At 41.4% G+C, this 23,982-nt stretch overlaps 1 protein-coding gene across 1 annotated transcript; it reads left to right on the top strand.

The window, feature by feature from the left end:
• The first annotated feature begins 12,544 nt into the window (after positions 1-12,544).
• Positions 12,545-23,485, top strand: LOC139381480 (hyaluronidase-like). Its single transcript, XM_071125051.1, has 4 exons — positions 12,545-12,693; positions 19,263-20,213; positions 20,902-20,991; positions 21,818-23,485. The coding sequence occupies exons 2-4, from the start codon at positions 19,284-19,286 to the stop codon at positions 22,274-22,276; spliced, it is 1,479 nt and encodes a 492-aa protein (XP_070981152.1). The 5' UTR covers positions 12,545-12,693; positions 19,263-19,283; the 3' UTR covers positions 22,277-23,485.
• The last annotated feature ends 497 nt before the right edge of the window (positions 23,486-23,982 follow it).

Here is a 23,982-nt window from a genome sequence, read left to right as displayed (position 1 = left end):
GATTGAGGTCAAGGGCTTTGTGATGGCCGCTGCAATACCTTGACTTTACTGTTCTTAAGCCATTTTGTCACAACTTTGGAAGTATGCTTTGGGTCATTGTCCATTTGGAAGACCTACTTGCGACCGAGCTTTAACTTCCTGACTGATGTCTTGAGATGTTGCTTCAATATATCCACATGATTTTCCTCCCTCATGATGCCATCTATTTTGTGAAGTGCACCAGTCCCTCCTGTAGCAAAGCACCCCCATAAAATGATGCTGCCACCCGTGTGCTACACGGTTGGGATGGTGTTCTTCGGCTTGCAATCATCCCCCTTTTTCCTCCAAACATAACGATGGTCATTAAGGCCAAAAAGTTCTAGTTTTGTTTCATCAGACCAGAGGACATTTCTCCAAAAAGTACGATCTTTGTCCCCAACTGTAGTCTGGCTTTTTAAATGGTGGTTTTGGAGCAGTGGGTTTTTCCTTGCGGAGCGGCCTTTCAGGTTATGTCGATATAGGACTTATTCTACTGTGGCTATAGATACTTTTGTACCTGTTTCCTCCAGCATCTTCACAATGTCCTTTGCTGTTGTTCTGAGATTGATTTGCACTTTGCACGAAAGCACATTCATTTCTAGGAGACAGAACGCATCTACTTCCTGAGCGGTATGACGGCTGCATGGTCCCATGGTGTTTATACTTGCATACTATTGTTTGTACAGATGAACGTGGTACCTTCAGGCGTTTGGAAACTGCTCCCAAGGACGAACCAGACTTGTGGAGGTCTACAATTGTTTTTCTGTGGTCTTGGCTAATTTCTTTTGATTTTCCCATGATGTCAAGCAAACAGGCACTGAGTATGTAGGTAGGCCTTGAAATCCATTCACAGGTACACCTCCAATTGACTCAACTGATGTCAATTAGCCTATCAGAAGCTTCCAAAGCCATGACGGCATTTTCCAAGCTGTTTAAAGGCACGGTCAACTTAGTGTATGTAAACTTCTGACCCACTAGAATTGCGTTACAGTGAATTATAAGTGAAATAATCTGTCTGTAAACAATTGTTGGAAAAATTACTTGTGTCATTTAAAAACACTTTTTTTCACCTTTATTTTTTTTTCATGCACAAAGCAGATGCCAAAACTATAGTTTGTTAACAAGAAATTTGTGGAGTGGTTGAAAAACAAGTTTTAATGACTCCAACCTAATTGTATGTAAACTTCCGACTTCAACTGTAGTTGCGGTAATTGAGGTAATATTTACACGTGGGTAGGGGTAAAATTGACTAGGCAATCAGGATATATAATAAACAGAGTAACTGCAGCATATGTGAAGAGTGTGAGTGTGGGGTGGAGGCTGCTGAGGGGAGAACGGCTCATAATAATGGCTGGAATGGAGAAATCAAACCCATGAAAACCATGTTTTGATACCATTCCAGCCATTATTATGAGGTGTTCTCCCCTCAGCAGCCTCCGCTGGAATGTAGGTAGTGTGCGTGACAATTTTTATTGCCTTCCTCTGACACCGCCTGGTGTAGAGGTCCTAGATGGCATGGAGCTCAGCCACAGTGATGTACTGGGCCATACTCACCACTCGCTGTAGCTTCTTGCATTCAGGTGCCTTGCAGTACCAAGCAGTGATGCAGCCAGTTAAGATGCTCTCAATGGTGTAGCTGTACAACTTTTTCCGGATCTGAGGGTCCATGCCAAATCTTTCCAGCCTCCTAAGGGGGAAGAGGTGTTGTCATGCCCTCTTCACAACTGTGTTTGGACCATGTTGGATATTTTTTTTCTTCATTTTATATTTAACCTTTATTTAACTAAGCAAGTCAGTTAAGAACAAATTCTTAGTTACAATGACGGCCTACTCTGGCCAAATCCTAACCCGGACAACGCTGGGCCAACTGTGCATCACCCTATGGGACACCCAATCACAGCCGGTTGTGATACAGCCTGGAATTGAACCAGGATCTGTAGTGATCTGTAGTAGCACTGAGATGCTGCGACTTAGATCGCTGCGCCACTCGGAAGCCCAAAGGATATGACACTAACTAACATTAGTGTGGAGAGACTTGCTGTGTCATAAATCTGACCACGTGGTGGCCACAATATTCTCTCTCTCTCTTTCTCACTCACACACACTGCATGCATACACACACACGGACACACACCTTTTGACCTCTTCACCATCTTTCGTTATCTCGCATACACGCACCCACAACTTGACCTGCACACATACAAGGCTGACAGAAATAGTGGTGGAGGGCACACAATTTTCCACTAGTGTTGTTTTGCCTGTGGTTCAACACTCACAGACTAAAGCTAGTGGATTATGTAAGAGAGACAGACAGAGAAAATGTCATTAAGACAAGAGAATGGGCTGAACAGAGGAAATTAAGAAAGGAAATACCCTAGTTTTGAGACATCCACCACTCCCCCTCCCTTGGCCTCTTCTGTGCAGTACCAAGATTGATTCGTCACTGTATTCTTCTCTCCCTCAGATGGGTCATGTCATTCCAGGTGGTGACTGTAACATGTGGGCTGGTGATTATTCATTCATTCTCATCACAAGTAGATTCTGTGCTGCATTCATGAAGCCGACATCAGAACAATACGGTGGGCACAATGAGGCCATTCTCTGTCATGGACTCATCACACTGTAAAAAGTTCAAAGAGGCTATTCTTTTAAGTACAGTTCACAAACACAGTAAGGCAGTTTGATTATGCTTACTATATAACTAAAACTCTATGTTTTCTGACATTTTCAACATATTTACAATATTCTTAACACAAAATTACATTTGAGACATTAACATAGTTTTCCCTCTCACAGACCAGTTCCAGATTCCCTGTGTAAAAATGTCAAGTGTTTCCACTACAAGGTCTGGAACACTTCAGTCATAGGTTTTAACCAAATCATCATTATCTAGAGTAGACATTGGATATAACAATGGATTTATAACATTACATTTAAAGGCTTAAAAGCCTTCACAAACTCTTTTATAACCCTTTTATACCACCCCGTTGTTGATGACATGTTTCTGATTGGCTAGGGCATTCTAGAATGGGCATTAAAACCAGATATCGGGACAGTTAGAAAAGATATCGGGACACCTTGCAATCATGAGTTGGAGTTTTGCCTTTAAGATTAAACTGGACTGAGAGGCGGGACCCGGGTTTATATCAGTACTCCTACTTGGTTAAATCAATGACGCAATGACATTGACAACCACGGACATGCCACATGTCACCACACAGACTAACAAGCTGATTAGAACAAGGTATTTTGTTTAAGATGGTATGGTAAATGTTTCAATTACTTATTTCACTGAACCTCTTTCACATACAGTGAGACACCAATTTATCCACCACTAGATGGAGGTAGACTGCATTATGGCTGGGATCTATTCAATTCCAACAGTTGATTCATGAAATTGATTGAATTTCTATTCATAAAGGTGGGCGGAAAAAAATCAATAATAGGCCATTTCCATTTCATGAAGTGATGAATTGACCCCACCACGGGGTTATTTAGAGAAAGATTCATCAGAAGTCACACTACAACATGGTACACTGTAAGAATAGAAAGTATCAAAACCCTATGATTGTGTAATGAAACCATGACCACGTGGTCCACCTAAGCTGAGATCTGGTGTTTGGAGGTGGTTTGAATGTAAACCCAATGCAAGTGTTTTAATACAGAGAATGTGCATTAAAAATATAAATAAAGTACTCTGAAACACCCAAAAGTGGTTCTTCAACCTGAATATTGGTTTTTTGAAGAGATCGTTGTGAAAACACTTTTTGAGGGTTCAGATCGTCTAACAGGCAGCATCAAAACACAAAAACAGTGTTTTTCATACAATCAGTGGTTTAGAAATGCAAATGCTTTATGGCCTAAATATTGATTGATGATAAGGGCCTATAGATAATATTTTTTTATAGACTTCCACCTTTATTTTTTTTATGCTTTATTTTGACAGATTAGGAACAGGAGGGGCAGTAAGATCAAAATCAAATAAAACGTTATTTGTCATATGCGCTGAATACAACAGGTGTAGTAGACCTTACAGTGAAATACTTACTTACAAGCCCTTATTAACCAACAATGCAGTTCAGAAAATACCCCCCAAAAAGTAATAAATAAAAGTAACAAATAATTACAGAGCAGCAGTAAGATAACAATAGCGAGGCAATATACAGGGGGTACCAGTACAGAGAAATATCAATGTGCGGGGGCACTGGTTAGTCAAGGTAATTGAGATAATATGTACATGTAGGTATGGTTATTAAAGTGACTATGCATAGATAATAACAAAGAGTAGCAGCAGCAAAGACGAGTGGGGGGAGGGGGGCAATGCAAATAGTCTGGGTAGACATTTGATTATTAGATGTTTAGGAGTCTTATGGCTTGGGGGTAGAAGCTGTTAAGAAGTCACTTGGACCTAGACTTGGCATGCCGGTAACACTTGCCGTGCTGGAGAAGAGAGAACAGTCTATGACTAGGGTGGCTGGAGTCTCTGAAACTTTTTTAGGGCCTTTTTCTGACATCGCCTGGTATAGAAGTCCTGGATGGCAGGAAGCTTGGCCCCGGTGATGTACTGGGCCGTACACACTACCCTCTGTAGTGCCTTGCGTTCTGAGGCCAAGCAGTTGCCATACCAGGCAGTGATGCAACCCGTCAGGATGCTCTCGATGGTACAGCTGTAGAACATTTTGAGGATCTGAGGACCCATGCCAAATCTTTTCAGTCTACTGAGGGGGAATAGGTTTTTTCATGCCCTCTTCACAACTGTCTTGGTGTGCTTGGACCATGTTAGTTTGTTGGTGATGTGGACGCTAAGGAACTTGAAGTTCTCAACCTGCTCCACTACATTCCCATCGATGAGAATGGGGGTATAGATGGTACATTTCGTTGACATTTTACCCACTCAACCACAATGTAAGAAATTATTCTGGGGTGAAGTGAGTGAATAGCCGAAAGGTTGCTATATCGAATCCCTGAGCTGACAAGGTAAAAATCTGTTGTTCTGCCCCTAAACAAGGCAGTTAACCCACTGTTCGTAGGCCGTCATTCTAAATATGGATTTGTTCTTAACTGACTTGCCTAGTTACATAAAGGTTAAAAAAATGCAAGTTGTGCAGAGCCTGTGGTCTAGCGGTAATGCACCCGGCTTAGACATGTCACCCCTCTCCCCACTGAAGATCGGAGGTCAGACAAAGGGATCTAATCTAGGGATTCAAAACCTCATAATTGTGTGAAGAAGCTTTAGAGAGAGGACACGACGCCAAAATAGAAGGTATTTATTTCTATACTAAACAAGCCTCGAAACGCAAAAATTTGATTTTCAACCATTTCTGCCAGTGCTCCCATTCCCTGGCAAGGTGTTGCACAATACTTGACTAAGTGGTGTTACAACATCTCATGATGATGTGTTTCAATACTCCAGCAAAGTTCATGTTTCTTCTCCTTCAAGTTGGTGAAAGCTCAGTTGGCACTAGTTTTGGTGTTTCAAAGCACTTCATTTTAAGAGTGAAATCTAATGTTGTCTGCCACAGAAGCCCTTGATGTAATTAACTTGCCTATGGTGTTTCTTTCTTCTTCTTTTTATAAAATTGGTATCTAGACTCAGACAACAACACGTTAAAGACTTCCTGAATATATCTGCTCCCATGATGTCAATTTCATTTGTCTTACCCCTATTCTGAACGCAATCTGTAAGTTGTCTGTCCCCTCTGTGGCAAAGACGTTGGGCAGGTACCAATATTAATTTGATCTCTAGGGACCTTTCTTCAGTCTGTTAATTCATTGTTAGGAAATAAGTGCATTAGAACTCTTGGGCGCATGAGCCCTTCCTACTCTTATCAGTGCAGGTCAATAGGTCACAATGTCCATGACTGCTCGAAACAGAAAGCCGAATGTAGTCATTTATAATGTAGTCATTCATTTACGCAGCCATAGTCGTTTAAGTTCTCATTGAGGGATTAGGGTACTACTGATCATCTATAGACTGACTTTTGGACTCCAACTGCCGTGCTCTACAAAGTTCAAATAATCAGTCATTCAATTCAGTGATGACCTGAAGCAAGATTTTGGGAAAAGAACACCATGCTAGACAATATTCTTCCATTCTCAATGTCTGCCATTGTCCACACAATGTCAATAACAGCTGAGCTCTGTAATTGGTATATTACTGGAAATGTTCAACGTTTACCAGTAAACTACCAGAATATCTAGTGGCCCTTTTGGGTACTTCAGATGATCACAGGTGTCTGTAATTATCTCTGTCCCGTTGTGTGAAATACATTAAATAATCAAATAAGATTATTTTAAAATAGAAAACAGAATGACGAAGCTGTAAAACATTATACTAAATATAAACCATCAACTTAATGAATCCCATTGGTGTTTAATAAGAAGGGTTCTGCATGTAATATCATTTATATATTGTTTTTACACACTTTTATTTATTTTACTATGTCAATATGTCTTTGTTGTAAAGGTTTTGCAGCCAAACTAGTGGTAGTTGTGGAAAAAGTCAATAGTTGGAAGAGTTGCAAAGTGAATTGAAAATAAAGCCATTGTTGATTAGATGGTTTCTTCATTAATTAGGCTATTTTCTCCTGAACCATAAGGTCTATTAGAAACTCATGGACAATATGGACACAGATATAAACAATGAAGACTATATATTAATGCATATTTTTTTGTTATTCAAGTATAAATTACCAAAGTTACCATAGATTGCCATAGATTACCTGTTAATTACCACAATTATAGAACATTCCGGTAACTTTCCGGTACAGTAGCTTTGCAACCTTTGGCATGCTTATAACTCTTGTAAACAGATTGTAGATGCTGTAGATTTCTTGGGTGCTGAAATAATGATATCACATTACTAAAAGTACATGCAAGTGCTGTGAGGGATGTTTTCACACCGGTTAAAATAAAGATGAACTTTGACTGTACCAAGATGGTACAGACACTTCCGGCGCCGACAGAGATGGCCGCCTCGCTTCGCGTTCCTAGGAAACTATGCAGTATTTTGTTTTTTTTACATGTTATCTTAGGTTTCATTACATACAGTCGAGAGGAACTACTGAATATAAGAGCAACGTCAACTCACCATCATTACGACCAGGAAGATGACTTTCCCGAAGCGGATCCTGTGTTTTGCTCATCACCCAGGACAATGGATCGGATCCCAGCCGGCGAACCTAAAAAACGTTGCCGTAAAAGGGGCAAACGAAGCGGTCTTCTGGTCAGGCTCCGTGTAGCTATTCCCTCTGCAAGGCAATCAAACAAGCTAAGCGTCAGTGTAGAGACAAAGTAGAGTTGCAATTCAACGGCTCAGACACAAGAGGTATGTGGCAGGGTCTACAGTCAATCACGGATTACAAAAAGAAAACCAGCCCCGTCGCGGACCAGGATGTCTGAAAACCAGCCCCGTCGCGGACCAGACAGACTAAATAACTTCTTTGCTCACTTTGAGGACAATACAGTGCCACTGACATGGCCCGCTACCAAAACCTGCGAACTCTCCTTCACTGCAGCCGACGTGAGTAAAACATTTAAACATGTTAACCCTCGCAAGGCTGCAGGCCCAGACGGCATCCCCAGCCGCGTCCTCAGAGCATGCGCAGACCAGCTGGCTGGTATGTTTACCTTATCCCAGTCTGCTGTCCCCACATGCTTCAAGAGGGCCACCATTGTTCCTGTTCCCAAGAAAGCTATGGTAACTGAGCGACTACCGCCCCGTAGCACTCACTTCCGTCATAATGAAGTGCTTTGAGAGACAAGTCAAGGACCATATCACCTCCACCCTACCTGACACCCTAGACCCACTCCAATTTGCTTACCGCCCCAATAGGTCCACAGACGACGCAATCGCAACCACACTGCACACTGCCCTAACCCATCTGGACAAGAGGAATACCTATGTGAGAATGCTGTTCATCGACTACAGCTCAGCATTTAACACCATAGTATCCTCCAAACTCGTCATCAAGCCCTGGGTCTCGACCCCGCCCTGTGCAACTGGGTACTGGACTTCCTGATGGGCCGCCCCCAAGTGATGAGGGTAGGTAACAACATCTCCACCCCGCTGATCTTCAACACTGGGGCCCCACAAGGGTGCGTTCTGAGCCCTCTCCTGTACTCCCTGTTCACCCACGACTGCGTGGCCATACACGCCTCCAACTCAATCATCAAGTTTTCGGACGACACTACAGTGGTAGGCTTGATTACCAACAATGACAAGATGGCTTACAGGGAGCGGGTGAGGGCCCTCGGAGTGTGGTGTCAGGAAAATAACCTCATACTCAACATCAACAAAACAAAGGAGATGATTGTGGACTTCAGGAAACAGCAGAGGGAGCACCCCCCTATCCACATCGACGGGACAGTAGTGGAGAGGGTAGTACGTTTTAAGTTCCTCAGCGTACACATCACGGACAAACTGAATTGGTCCACACACACAGACAGCATTGTGAAGAAGGTGCAGCAGCGCCTCTTCAATCTCAGGAGGCTGAAGAAATTTAGCTTGTCACCAAAAGCACTCACAAACTTGATTTCCATTGATAATTTTTGTGTGATTTTGTTGTCAGCACATTCAACTATGTAAAGAAAAAAGTATTTAATAAGAATATTTCATTCATTCAGATCTAGGATGTGTTATTTTAGTGTTCCCTTTATTTTTTTGAGCAGTGTATATACTGTACTCGATACCATCTACTGCATCTTGCCTATGCCGTTCTGTACCATCACTCATTCATATATCTTTATGTACATATTCTTTATCCCTTTACACTTGTGTGTATAAGTTAGTAGTTGTGGAATTGTTAGGTTAGATTACTTGTTGGTTATTACTGCATTGTCGGAACTAGAAGCACAAGCATTTCGCTACACTCGCATTAACATCTGCTAACCATGTGTATGTGACAAATAAAATTTGATTTGATTTGTGCTAAATGTGACCCATTTCAGGGAACTAGGCGTATGTCGCGGGTCACTACTTCACAGGAGAGCCGTTTCAAAGTATATGTTTTTTTTGTTAATCAAAATGCCTTCTCGAACATGTGAACTTTTATGTGCCTTAATAACAAACTTGTATGCCATCTGTAAATATGAATACAATTGTTAAATTATGAGCCTAGATTGTTTAGCCAAAGAAAAAGTCAGCAACCTAGCCATGATTGGCTGAGATAATGAGTGGGCTGGACATGCCGAGAGATGAGCTTGGATTGGTCTGCCATATAGCATGCTTCTGTCTATTTGAGCAGGTCAGTATGTCTAGGTAATCCTGTCTAATGCAGCTTTTTTAATGTATTGTGTATTAAAACTGCATAAGTGCTGCTCTCTACTTTTTGGAGGACTGAGTTTTGAAATCAGTAGAATTTGAATATGATAGCTTCCGGATTATATCTTCAAACTATGGGCAACCATGGCATCCGACAGGAGACGGTCCAACCATGATGAATACGGGTAAGAGTCTGGATAGCTACATTATCAGATATGACATGTTTCTAATTGTGACAGAAAGAGCCATTTACTTGGCTAGCTATAGCCTAATGTTAGCTAGCTAACATTGTACCTGGTTGGTTAGCTAATTGCAGATTCATGCAGGATAGTAATGTCATGCGTTGTGGTTATGGTTCATTGTTTACCAAGTTAGCTAGCTAACATTAGCTGGCTAGCTCGCTAGCTAATGTTATGCACATCAAATTATTCATATATCAGAGCTATTTGCTCCGCTAGTTATAGCCTAATATTAGCTTGCTAACATTGAACCTGGTTGGTAAGCTACCTGAAGATTTATGCAGGGTAGTAACATCATGAGTTTTGATTATGGTTCATTGTTTACCTAGCTAGCTAGCTAACGTTAGCTGGCTCGCTAGCTAACATTACATGTATGACCTTATTATTTGTATCTCAGAGCTATTTGCTTAGATAGCTTTAGCCTAATGTTAGCTAGCTAACATTGAACCTGGTTGGTTACAGTGCCCTTCACTAATATTGGCTCCCTTGGTAAATATGAGCAAAAAGGGCTGTGAATGTTTTTTATTTGCTGCTTATCCTCTTGGTCTTTTATTCAAAATATTCACAAAAATTGAACATTTAATTTGAGTAAAATGTTTGAAAAAAAGTAAATATGAAATAATATACATAAATATTTTTATTCTAAACCTGTGCCACAATTTTTGGCACCCCTAGAAATTCTTATGAGTAAAATCTAACTGAAGTACATTCCCATTCATATTTTACGTTTTTAAGTTCACCTGAGTGATTAGGAACACTTAAGTGGTAAGCCATGACTTCCTGTTTCACTGGGGTATAAATACGGTGTGACACACACAGGTCAAGTTCCCATAGACATCCATCACTATGGGAAAGACCCGAGAATACAGTAATGATCTGCGACAAAAGGTTGTTGATCTGCACAAATCAGGAAATGGCTATAAGAATATAGGTCAATGGTTGAAAATGCCCATTTCCACTATCAGGACAATAATTAAGAAGTTTAAAGCAACTGGAGATGTTAACAATCGGCCTGGAAAGGGACGTGTGTCTATATTGACCCCACGCACAGTGAGGAGGATGGTTTGAGTGGCCAAAAAATCTCCACGGATCACAGCTGGAGAATTGCAGACGTTAGTTGGGTCTTGGGGTCAGAACGTCTCCAAAACTACAATCAGACACCACCTACATAACCACAAGTTGTTTGGTTAAAAAAAGCCTTTGCTGTCATCAAACAACAAACTCAAGCACCTATAGTTACTGGAACATTACTGGTACATTCAATGGGATCGGGTTTTATGGTCAGATAAGACGAAAATAGAGCTTTTTGGAAACAAACACCAGTGGTCGGTTTGGTGTAGACAGAAAGATAGCCATGCAGAAAAGTACCTCGTCCCTACTGTGAAGTATGATGCTGTGGGGCTGTTTTCCTTCCAAAGGCCCTGGACAACTTGTTATGATACATTGTTTCATGAACTCCATCAAGTACCAGCAGATACTAAATCAAAACCTGACTGCCTCTGCTAGGAAGCTCAAACTGTGGAATGAGCTTAAGAGGAGAGTCCACAAGCGTGGACCTTGGAATCTGAAGGATCTGGAGAGACTCAGACAGTTTTGCTCATATTTACCAAGGGTGCCAATATTAATGGAGGGCACTGTACCTGCAGATTCATGCAGGGTAGTAATGTCATGAGTTGTGATTATGGTTAATTGTTTACCTAGCTAGCTAGCTACATGTCTTAATAAAATACTCCACCATGCAAGTAACCATTTCGTGTGCGTTCGTAAATTCAGTCTGGCCATCTACTCCGATTTCAGAGCACTCTTGTGCGAGTGTGCCAGAGTGCGCAGAATAACTGAAGAATTTAAGAACGCTCAATACCCGTTGAATATGGCCGGTGTCAGTAAACTCATCGACCGTTGTGTGCTATGAACGCGGAACACTCTTAATTTACGAACGGACAATCTGACAGCACAGTTGCAGTCACCAACGCTCCGGATAACATAACAGCCTAACCAGATCTGCTAGGGCGAGTGATGTTCAGTGAGCTGTTCTCTTTCACTTAGATGTCTGGAAGTAGCTAGCTAGTTAGCTTGACTGCTGTTGTTAGTACATTCGGATCAACCCTTAAAGAGATGGGTGGGGCTAAAACTTAAGAGGGTGTGAACGATGTTGAATGGGTGTAGACAAAGAGGGCTCTCCAATAGTAGTACCAAAACATTGAAAGGTCATTTTGTCAAAAGTGAGTTTACAATTTTAACTTTCAAAGCAAAATTACTTTCCCATTGTTCCTCAACTGTAGTGTATGATATACCATTTTCTAGCTCTGAGTCTCTACTTTTATCCAATGTAAAAAACACATTTTCAATTTTTGCTCCATAAGACCGATTTGGAACTCCATGTTACATCTTATCCATATGCACCTTAGCCACCTCGTAGACGTAGTTGTGAGTTTTAACTGTACCAGTGGTGGAAAAAGTACCCAATTGTCATACTTGAGTAAAGGTAAAGATACCTCAATAGAAAATGACTCAAGTAAAAGTGAAAGTCACCCATTAAAATACAACTTGAGTACAAGTCTAAAAGTATTTTGTTTTACATATATTTAATTAAGTATCAAAAGTAAATGTTATTGCTCAAAGTATCGAAAGTAAACGTATAAATCATTTCAAATTATTTATATTAGGCAAACAGCACCGTTATCTTGGTTTTATTTTATTTTGGATAGCCAGGGGCACACTCCAACACTCAGACATAATTTACAAAGGAAGCATTTGTGTTAAGTTAGTTTGCCAGATTAGAGGCAGTAGGGATGACCAGGTAAAAGGGTGTGAATTGGACAATATTTCTGTCCAGCTAAGCATTTCAAAATGTTACTTTTGTGTGTCAGGGAAAGTGTATGGAGTAAAAAGTACATTATTTTTATTTTTTATATTACCATCTCCACTGCCTGAGTTAGTCAGGTCAGCGAGGAGGAGCCAAGCCAACAAAAGAGGGGCATCGCTGGCCCCACAGACACCAAGGGTCCCAGGGGAGATCCAAAGCGAAGGGCACTGCTGGTCCCCAAAAAACCCAGTTAGAGGGGCATATAGGAGAGAAGAAAGCATTGTTGAACCATTATCGTTTCAAGAAGACCTGGACTGGTTCCTCAGGATCAATGGGACCAGGCTAGATCAGTAGGAGCTTTGAAAGAGGTATGTGAGACTTTAGATCAGGGGTCCCAAACCTTGTTCCTGGAGAGCTACACTCCAGTAGGTTTTCAATCCAACCCCAGTTGTAACTAACCTAGTTCAGCTTATCAACCAGCTAATTATTAGAATCAGGTGCACTAGATTAGGGTCGGAGCGAAAACCTACAGGACGGCAGGGTTGGGCAGACCTTTTTTAGATCATAAATCTTCCTCATAGTATTAGATCTAAAGGCTCAGATCAAATGTATTTCTATCATAAAACTGTTTAACTTCCATAGCAATTCGTTTCACAAGCCATTCATTTAACTGAGGAGAGAAATATTTTACTCAGTAGTATCTGATAGTGATCATTTTTAAGACTTGCAGGGTCATTAAGATTGAAACTCAGAGATGACGTGTTGAACCAAAAGTATGGTGCCACAGTAGATGAACTGGCAGGGAATATTAATAAAACCACCATCACATATGGAAATGATATTCACCAAACTGAAGGGTTCAGAGAAAGACCGCAAGATGTGAAGACAGCTAAATGTGAACATGATCAATGCTTCAGAACAGCCCATTCGTTCATGTGTGGTGGTGTGCATGTGTGTGTGCGTGTGTATGTGATAGTGTGTGTGTGCGAGTGCGTATGCATGTGTGCGTGCGCATGTGTGCGTGCATGTGTAAACTATTTAGGGAGGGTGTTATTGGAGCACAGTTTCTTCCAGTGTTAATAACAACTGGAAAAGTGACAAGTGCATCAAGTCTACAGTTTGACAGGCCAATAATAGCCTGCTTTCATCAAAGACCAATCTGTTTCATCACAGTTGTCAGACACAAGATTAGATACACAGACACAGACACAGCTATACATGCATACACACGTTTGAAAAGTGAAAGACCTTCCATATGATATGCAGATCACAGGGATAGCATCAATAAACACATCTCGCTGGGTGCTGACTAGCGGTGGACCCAAAGGATGTAGAGGATGTAGAGAAAGAGTCATCTGTTCTGCCCAGCACTGCTATGCAGATTAGTGTCTCCACATGTTTACTTTTATTTCCACACTCATTCTTTTCAACATTTAACCTAACGCCATCTCGGCTTCCTCAAAAGCACATTCACTCAGACATTCACAAAAAGATCCATGGTACATAAAGATGGGCCATTTAGTTCCAAGGTTGGTCTCATACTTTCCAAATGACATGAACAGCCTGTGAATTGCATGTTTTTTCAATGGCTTTGGGGCAATTTTCACATGTATGTGGGACATTTTCACAATGCTTAGTACAAAACTCAAAAGAGATCATCAAAAAGACAGTTGTTTCGAAAACATTAAACACATTTTCAGTTGACAACTCACAAAATGATACAGTCACTTTATCACCAAAGTTAGTGTTTCATCTAGAAATACATGTTTCACTTTTAAAATCCATTTAACTATTACTTAATCTGACTGCTGTTAATTGATAATCACTTAACCGTTTGGTAAACCTATGGATTTTAAACTGGTTTGTCTAGTACAGATCTTGAGAACGACATAATTCAAATGTATGTTTGTGTAGTGTGAACATATAAATTATGATATGTACTATTATGATTTTACTTCACAGGAAAAAAACAAAAAACGGATATTGACAAAAAAACAGAGATGTATTTGTATGTAACAAATGCATACTCTAAACAGTAAACATGTATCCAAAATGAAGTAGCTGGGGTCTTTTTGTTGATGTTTTTTATACTGCTTTATTAAAACAGCATTGGCCAAACAGTAGTAGTAGTAGTAGTATATGCCATTTACATAGCAGGCGCTTTTATCCAAAGTGACAACAGTGAGTCCACATATTTTCATACTGTATGTAACCTCAGTGGGAATCAACCACACAACTCAGGTGCTGCTAGTACCATGCTCTAACGAACTGAGCCACACAGGACCACGACCAGTTTGGAGTTTTGTACCGAGTTTAGAAAATTTACCACATAGTTGTGAAAATAGTACCAATGCGATTAAAGAAAACTGTAAACACATGTGAATTGGGTCTCCATAGTTATATAGACCGACATACTCTGAGTGTTAAAAACATTAGGAACACCAACTTCCTCATATTGAGTAGCACCCCCCTTTTGCGATCAGAACAGTGTCAATTCATCAGGGCATGGACACTACAAGGTGTTGAAAGCGTTCCACGCGGCCCATGTTGACTCCAATTTTGGCACACACACAATCCATGTGTCAACTGTCTCAAGGCTTTTTTTTTCTCAGATTTTCAAACAGTACATTTTTATTTTCCAACGGGGCTATAGATTTGGGTGAGGTATTTTTCTCGCCTGAGTAGCCTCGTTTCACTGCCAAAAATAAAATTAAACCATCTAGAGTTTAGCCAAATAACAACACAATGTTAAATACAGGTAGCCTAGTCAAATAATGAACATCCAATCACATTAACCGTTACTCTCTCGCGGGAATTCAACTAACTGTCCGTATGTAGCCGAACGTAGCTGCTGCTCGTTCCGTTTGCTCGAAAATGTATAAATGGTTGAAAAGGCCCGCGTCCATAGAGACACATACCAGCTCTACTGGTAGTACTGCTACTACCAGCATTACTACAACTGCACCTGTCGACGACAAGCACATCCAATGCTAGCATCAGTAGTTCTACATTTGTTGTTAGCCCAGCTAACATGGACACTGACAGTTGTGAATCTGATGCGGCCGAAGAGCTACTGCCCCCTCACCCGGAAAAGCACCGAATAACAGACCATCGAAGAGGCACAAATATGATGAGAACTACATTGGTTTGGGGCTTACTTATATTGGGACTAGTACCTTTCCTCAGCCACAGTATATGTTCAAAAGTACTATCTCACAACTCGATGAAACCTTCACTCTTGTGCAGACATTTAGAAACAAAACATGCCAACTAGAAAAATAAGCCACAGGAGTTTTTTGTGCGAGAATTAAGACAACTTTCGAGTAGTAAGACATGTATAAATGCAACAGTTACCATTAATAAGAAGGTTCTAGAAGCGTCTTATATGGTGAGCTACCGTTTGGCTTGGACCGGCCCCATGCTATTGTGGAGGATTTAATTATTCCTGCTGCTGCGGATATGGCTTAGACAATGCTGGTGGAAAAGGTAAAAAACAACTATACAGACAATTTCTTCATCAAACAACACTGTTTCACGATGCATCAGTGACATGGCAGGAGATGTTTTGAAACAATTACTGCTTCGCATACAAGCCAATGAATTCTATGCGTTACAGCTGGATGAGTCCACAGACGTGGCAGGCCTGGCAGAGCTACTGGTATATGTCCGTTACGTTTATGGGGAGTCAATTAAGGAAGACATCCTCTTTTGCAAATCACTGGAAACCAGGATAACAGGAGAGGATATTTTTTAAGGACTGGACAGCTTTGTGACATCAAATGGACTTTGGTGGTCAAGATGTGTTGGTATCTGTCCTGATGGCGCAAAAGCCATGACATTGAGACATAGTGGAGTGGTAACGCACGTGCAAGCAGTTGCTCCCGACACCACTTGGGTACACCGCAGCATCCACCAAGAGGCTCTTGCTGCCAAAGGAATGCCTGACAGCTTGAAAGATGTTTTGGACACTACAGTGAAAATGGTTAACTTTGTTAATAAAGAAAGGCCCCTGAACTCTCGTGTATTTGCTGCACTATGCAATGAAATGGGCAGCGACCATGTAACGCTTTTACAACATACAGAAGTGCGCTGGTTAAAATATTGACACATTTTTTTTTAAATTGAGAGACGAGCTTAAGGTTTTCTTTACTGACCATCATTTTCACTTGTCAGACAACTTGCATGACTGGCCTATCTGGGTGATGCTTTTTCTCGCCTGAATGATCTGAATCTAGGATTACAGGGACTCTCCGCAACTATATTCAATATGCGGGACACAATTGGGGCTATGATTAAGAAGTTGAGGCTCTTCTCCAAGGACAACACACGTCTTTCCATCATTGTATGATTTTTTGTGTGTAAATGGACAATGTCAAATGTGATATAGCGAAGCACCTGAGTGAGTTGGGTGCGCAAACACTCAGGTACTTTCCTGAAACGGATGACACAAACAACTGGATTCGTTATCCCTTCCATGCCCTGCCTCCAGTCCACTTACCGATATCTGAACAAGAGAGTCTCGTCAAAATTGCAACAAGCGGTTCTGTGAAAATTTTATTTAATCAGAATTCTGATTTCTGGATTGGGCTGCACTCAGAGCATCCTGCCTTGGCAAATCGCGCTGTTAAGACATTGATGGCCTTTGCCACCACGTACCTATGTGAGTGTGGATTCTCGGCCCTCACTAGCATGAAAACTAAATACAGGCACAGACTGTGTGTTGAAAATGATTTTAGACTGAGACGCTCTCCAATACAACCCTAAATTGTAGAGTTATGATCATCCTTTCAAGCACACCCTTCTCATCAACCCGTGGTGAGTAATTCACCATTTTTGATGAACAAATAAAGTTTCATATGTAAGATGGCTAAATAAAGAGCAAAATGATTCATTATTATTATATTATTATTTGTACCCTGTTCCTATAAGAGCTCTTTGTCACTTCCCACGAGCCAGGTTGTAACAAAAACTAACAAAAACTGTTTAATAAATGTGTAATATAGTGTGTGTGTGGCAGGCTAACAATGATGGAAAAAAAAAACATTTGAGAGTGTGCTGACCCTGGTGCTAGTACACAGCTGGCAGTTGAATGTTTGAAGGGTTACGGGACTATAAAAAGTTTGGGAACCACTGATCTACACCGATTGAAGTGGATTTAACAAGTGACATAAATAAGGGATTGTAGCTTTCACCTGGGTTCACCTGGTTAGTCTATATCATGGAAAGGTGTTCATAATGTTTTGTACACTCAGTGTATATTGATGACCAACATATTTATGCCAATTGCACATACATGGCGATGATAATGCCAAAGATATATTCATTTTCCCTACCACAAACTATCGGCAAGGGACTTATTTCATTTTAGCTGCTCCCGGCATTTTATGGGAAGGAAAATAAAATGTTTGATGAATTACAATGCATGGTTAGCAAAATGACAGTTCATATGTCAAAGTATGAAAGTTCTATGAACAGTTCTAAGAACTGAAAGCTAGCGATGACACAAGGCACAACTGTCAGTATTACTAAGTAATCAAACTAATAAAGGATCTGTTATAATATAATGTTTGTACATTGACTGATTGAGTGATTAGAATCATTTACTTGTCAGCTCATTGAAGGTTTGAGTGAAGGGTTAGCTTCAATTCTTAAAGTTCACCGCTGGTACGTTCATCTGGAGTCAATCAGCCCAGTCAGGAGACTTGGCTCCGGTTTGAGTTCAGTTGTGTCTTTTTGAGGAAAAACATGACATCAAATGTGGAGTCTTTTGTCTGTTTGAGCTCAGACATTGTTTTTTTTTTTTTGGGGGGGGGGGGGGGGGGTCTTTTTAGTGGCCAGGGCGAGTGGTGTTCCTGGAGGCACTGGGACTATTTATGGTTTGAGGAAAGCCTGAGAGACTTCACCACAGACTGTTTGTCTTGGGCAAGGATTACGGTACAGTTTGACTGACAAAGCATAGCACAGGACTCGCAGCCAAAGCCTCTTCAGTTATAACTACAAATGTAAATGTTATATTCAGGAATGATACGGAATGCACAGTTGTTGGCCCCGCATAATAAGAATGACAAAAACAAAAACAACCATATTGTTCTTTCTGGTGTTAAACAGGTTATAAAACTTCCCAGAATCAGATATTGGTCAAAAAGATACTGAAATCTATCTTGATTATTATCATTACACCATACAATGTACCTATTGCATATACAGTATACAGACAAGGTTGCTCTCCTAGAAGTGAAGGAATTATTAAATAAATGAAGCAATCGCAATCCCATCAGGGGTGGATGAAAATTACGGCCGATTTTCCATGTCTCTATTGAAGACAACGTCAGGGGCCTTGTATTCTGAGAGTGGGGTCATGGTTTCTCTCCCTGGACTCGGATAAAGGCACTAATTGCAATTAGGTGTGGGGGCATCTTACACAAGAACCTGGAAAAAGTTATCCTGAAAAGAGTGAGCATGTGTGTGTGTGTGTGTGTGTGTGTGTGTGTTTGTGTTTGTGCGTGTGTGTCTGTGTCTGTGTCTGTGTCTGTGTTGGTGTGCATGCCTGGTGATGGATGGGAATCATTGTCAAAACAACAAACGCAACGGTTCTAATTAAGGCCCACTCTGATATGTAAATGTCTTCATCGTGGTCACATTAACGAAGGCCAACTCAAAACGTCTTTGTTAGGGCAATATGACAAAATAAGCCCGGCAGACTTGATAGATCTTGACAGGAGCACATTCAGTCAAATGGCACCTTTCTCTGAGAAGAATAGAGGACCATTGTACAGTGTGTGCAATCTAGAGCAGTGCAGCTCATTGACCCTCACTCACATGTCCTTTCCAGCCTTGATTATCCCTGCCTACTGAAGCCCATGATGTGTTTACTTTTTTCCCGCAAAAAGATGTGGTGATTTCTATCCTGTTCTTTTTCCTTTTCATGTTGGGATAGGACGACTAAGAGTCTAGGGCGATGGCGCTGATTCGCCGCTGTCTGCTGGTGGTAGTGTTGTGGATTGGGGTCAGAGAAGGGGCCGGTGGTGAGCAGATGAAGCAGGCCCAGGCTCCTCTTATCCCTCATCGGCCCTTCATCGTAGTCTGGAACGCCCCCACAGAGTCCTGCCGCCTTCGCTTCAAGGTGGACCTGGACCTCAGCGTCTTTGACATCGTGGCCAACCTCAACGAGACCCTTAGCGGGCCCAATGTCACCATCTTCTACCATAGCCACCTGGGCTATTATCCTTACTACGCCAGCTCTGGGAACCCCATCAACGGGGGCCTGCCCCAGAACCAGAGCCTGTCCAAGCACCTGAGCAAGGCCAGGGCCGACATCGACAAGCTCATCCCTCACAAGGACTTCCGAGGCCTGGGTGTCATTGACTGGGAGAACTGGAGGCCCCAGTGGGTGCGCAACTGGGGCTCGAAGGACATCTACCGCAACAAGTCCAAGGAGCAGATTCGGAAGCTCCATCCAGATTGGCCTGAGAGCAAGGTGGAGAATGAGGCCAAGGAGGCCTTTGAGAGGGCCGGGCAGGCCTTTATGAACAATACTCTACTGTTGGCCGAAAGTCGACGACCTGACGGCCTCTGGGGCTTCTACTTGTTCCCCGACTGCTACAACTATGGCTACAAGACGCACCCGCATCGCTACACAGGTGAATGCCCCAACGTCGAGCATGTCCGTAATGACCATCTGATGTGGCTTTGGAGGGAGACCACAGCTCTCTACCCCTCTGTGTACCTAGACTACGAACTCAAGTCCTCGGCCAACACCGTCAAGTTTGTCCACTACCGCGTCAAAGAGGCCATGAGGATTGCCTCTATCGCACGCACCGACTTCACCCTGCCTGTGTTCGTCTACTCTAGACCCTTCTATGCCTACACCTTCACGGTCCTCTCAGAGGTGAGAAGGATTACTAATAACTGGTGATGTTGCTGTTGGTTCAAGAGTGAAAATAATAGTGTTAGAACAGTGCTAAATATTCCAACACATTTATTTTGCTTTTTAACACAATTTAGCGCTTTTTATAATTTGTGCAAGGTTTGTATTGCCTTTCAGTCATTGTGATAAACTACCTAACCTCTGCATTTTTCTGTTAAGTCACTTGTCTTGTCTCCTGCCATGTTCAGGTGGATAACAATCTATTAATCTCCCAGAAGCTTCTGGAACTGTCACAGAGAGATGAGTGGATTGCTTAGTCTCAGCTATGAAATCTCACATGACCTTTAATTTATTTACAATACATGGGCTCCATCCAGAAACATCCCGTAGCCCTTAACCCCTATAGGCACTTGAGTAGATCTGAAATAACTGGATAGTTTAAGCATTTCTACCTTGCCCTCTGATTGGCTGGGTGGATATTGCTTACCTACAGTATTTGAACCTTTCAGGTGTATTAAAGTACCTATAGAGAGGTGATATAGGGCTTATTCTGGATTGGGCCATGATCACTATTTTGAGTTTCAGGGTGTAAAACATGAGAATGTACCAGTCAACATTGATCACTGGAGCAGGTCAAGTATTCACCTCACTTTGACCTGAAGGGGAGACTGTGTTTGCAGTGTTACATCTTTTATTATGCCTCTCCTAGAGTGACCTGGTGCACACTATTGGAGAGAGTGCAGCTCTTGGAGCGTCAGGAGTGGTACTTTGGGGCTCCTCAGAATATGCTCGAACTCAGGTAAAGAAATAACACAGAAAACTATGTGCAATATGATTGTTTTTATTTATTAATCCCGGATCTGAGGACCAACAGTGGGGCACCTTTTTTTTGCCTGGAAACACGTGATTTCAACTAATCATGTTCATAAAATGATAGTCTTATCAAGTTATGTCAAATCACAATTGATATTCTAATGTGATCCAAACATAGAAGTCTATAATGTACTGCACTGTATTGTACTTTACTGTACTCTACTGCACACTTAACTCAAGTAGAGTAAAGTACAGTACAGGAAAGTAGAGTATAGTTCAGTACAGTACAGTGGACTACAGTAAAGTAGAGTACAGTACAGTATGGTACTCTGTACTCTGTACGGTACTGTACTGAACTATATTCTACTGTACTGTACTGTACTGTACTGTACTGTACTGTACTGTACTGTGCTGTGCTGTACTGAACTATACTCCACTAGAGTTTCTTACAATTCACTGGGTCTAAATTCTGCACATTAAGTTCTGCATGTTGGTTGCAATTGACCTAATATGTTTTTACCAAGCTCATCCTGTGTATTAGATTGAACATGTCAAGCCTTGATTCCCTTCATTCCAGTTTTAGAGGAAATCAAATGGAGAGAAAAAAAGAGAAGCAAGTCAAGGGATAGTGCATGAAGTAAATGAACATACTGTGGGTGACATAAGGAAGGTTCATTCAACGTAACTATTATTCCCAGTGAACTGCAGGCCTATTTTTAGCTATACTTTCACAGACACCTATACTTATGCTGTGTATTTATGCTGTGCATCACATTGTGTTTGTGCCTCTGCCTGTCTATGTGCACCTCCAGAGAAACTGCCTGACCGTGAAGAAGTATATTGATGGCCCGTTAGGCCACTATGTCATCAACGTCACCTCAGCCGCCAAGCTGTGCAGCAAAGCCCTGTGCAAGAAGAACGGCAAGTGTGTGAGGAAGAGCCTCGACTCAGGAGCCTACCTCCACCTCAACCCCCGCTTCTTCCACATTCGCCGCAACCTGGGCCCCCGGGGGGCCCGCTTCCACGTGAGCGGCCATCTTAACAACCACGACATCCTGGACATGAAGCACAAGTTTACCTGCCAGTGCTACCAAGGCTGGACGGGGGTCTACTGCGAGATGCCCCAGATGCCACCGCTCCCTCCCATGCCCCGACCTAGGGACAACAGCCTGCTAGGGGACATACTGGTCATCCTGTCACTTCACTTCTCCTGTCTGTGTGTCATCATGTTCCTTGGTCTCTGCCTCATCATCAAGTGCTTGATACTGTAGAGAGAGGACTACCCAGCAAACTGGGAACATTCCCAGGACATTAAATAACATTCTTATTAAGTTCCAGCTAATATTAGGATGATAACATCCCACAAACATTTTTAATCACCAAATATTTTTTTATAAGAAATGTTTCAAATGAAATATAATTGGAATGTGCTCCTAACATTCACTAAATTGTTGTGCACAACATCTGTATAAACTACCACAGAACATTCCCCTAAGGTTCACATTAGGTTGCCAGGGAATATAATAACACAACATTGCGGTAATGTTCTCAGAACTTACTGGTGCAACAAAATGTGGATGAAATGGTGGTTGTGTGGAAACATTACCAGAGCGTTCTGCTGATTTTGATGGAAATGTTATTCAAAACAACAAGCAGGGAATATTCCTACAATGGTCTCATAAAGTTATAGTGTGACATTATGACATGATGTTCCAAAAACATCCCTGAACAAACGTCAGCAATTATGTCTGTATTCAATTGAATAGGTTCTGAAAAATCTGCCCCAATCATTTGAATTTTAAATATTTGGAAGTAGATATATTTCCTGCCTGTCATAAAACAATTGCCAGAAACTTTAGCAGAATGCTAAAATCAATTAAATCCGACCCCAGTAGACAGATTAACATTCCAATTGCTTAAACTGGCAGAAAATCTATTGTCAAAATGAATATATTGCCACGGCTGAATATCTGTAGGTCAATGCCTCCCATGTCTCCCCCTTCTGGCTATTGGGATAAAATTCATAGTGTGGTTTCAAAATGTATATGGAAAGGTAAGCAATCCAGGATAGAAATAAAACATTTACAAATTTACAAAGAGGGAAAGACGTAGGAGGACTATATGTACCAAATTTTAAATAGTATTTCCAGGCACTGACATTTCGCCCCATCCTAAATTGGTTTACTGATATTTCCCTTAAACAATGTAAACTACGTTTTGGTCCTATTGTTGCTCATACAATTTCTATTTGGCACATAATGGTTTGAGAACAGTCCAAGATTTGAAAAACACATACACATTTCCAGGCATCTCTTTCTTTCTATATTTACAACTTCGGTCAGCTATGCTGGCCTATGGAGTATCTCGGGAAACCCAACTACCAAAACATCCAATGATGGGATTTATATATAAATGATCTGGGCTACCAAAAGGACAAATCTATTTCGTATATAAACAACTTTTGGAAAGCTCATATTCAGAGGTAGCCAATACAAAAGTATGGCTACATTTAATCAACATTTAATCTTGATGAGTACTGCCCCAAAATACAAAGAACATTATACTGCCCCAAAATACAAAGAACATTACATTTTAAAGAGAGAACATAAAATGACGTCATCAGTTTCTCACACTCTCTCCGATCCACACAATAGCGCAGTGTCTTCAGGTCTAGAGATTGTCTTCTACTCAAATCAAATCAAATCAAATTTATTTATATAGCCCTTCGTACATCAGCTGATATCTCAAAGTGCTGTACAGAAACCCAGCCTAAAACCCCAAACAGCAAGCAATGCAGGTGTAGAAGCACGGTGGCTAGGAAAAACTCCCTAGAAAGGCCAAAACCTAGGAAGAAACCTAGAGAGGAACCAGGCTATGTGGGGTGGCCAGTCCTCTTCTGGCTGTGCCGGGTGGAGATTATAACAGAACATGGTCAAGATGTTCAAATGTTCATAAATGACCAGCATGGTCGAATAAT

This window comes from Oncorhynchus clarkii, chromosome 2 (genome assembly GCF_045791955.1).
Source record: "Oncorhynchus clarkii lewisi isolate Uvic-CL-2024 chromosome 2, UVic_Ocla_1.0, whole genome shotgun sequence".
Lineage (NCBI taxonomy): Eukaryota > Metazoa > Chordata > Actinopteri > Salmoniformes > Salmonidae > Oncorhynchus > Oncorhynchus clarkii.
The sequence above is the reverse complement of the archived record's forward strand: the minus strand, read 5'-3'. Positions and strand labels throughout refer to the sequence as shown.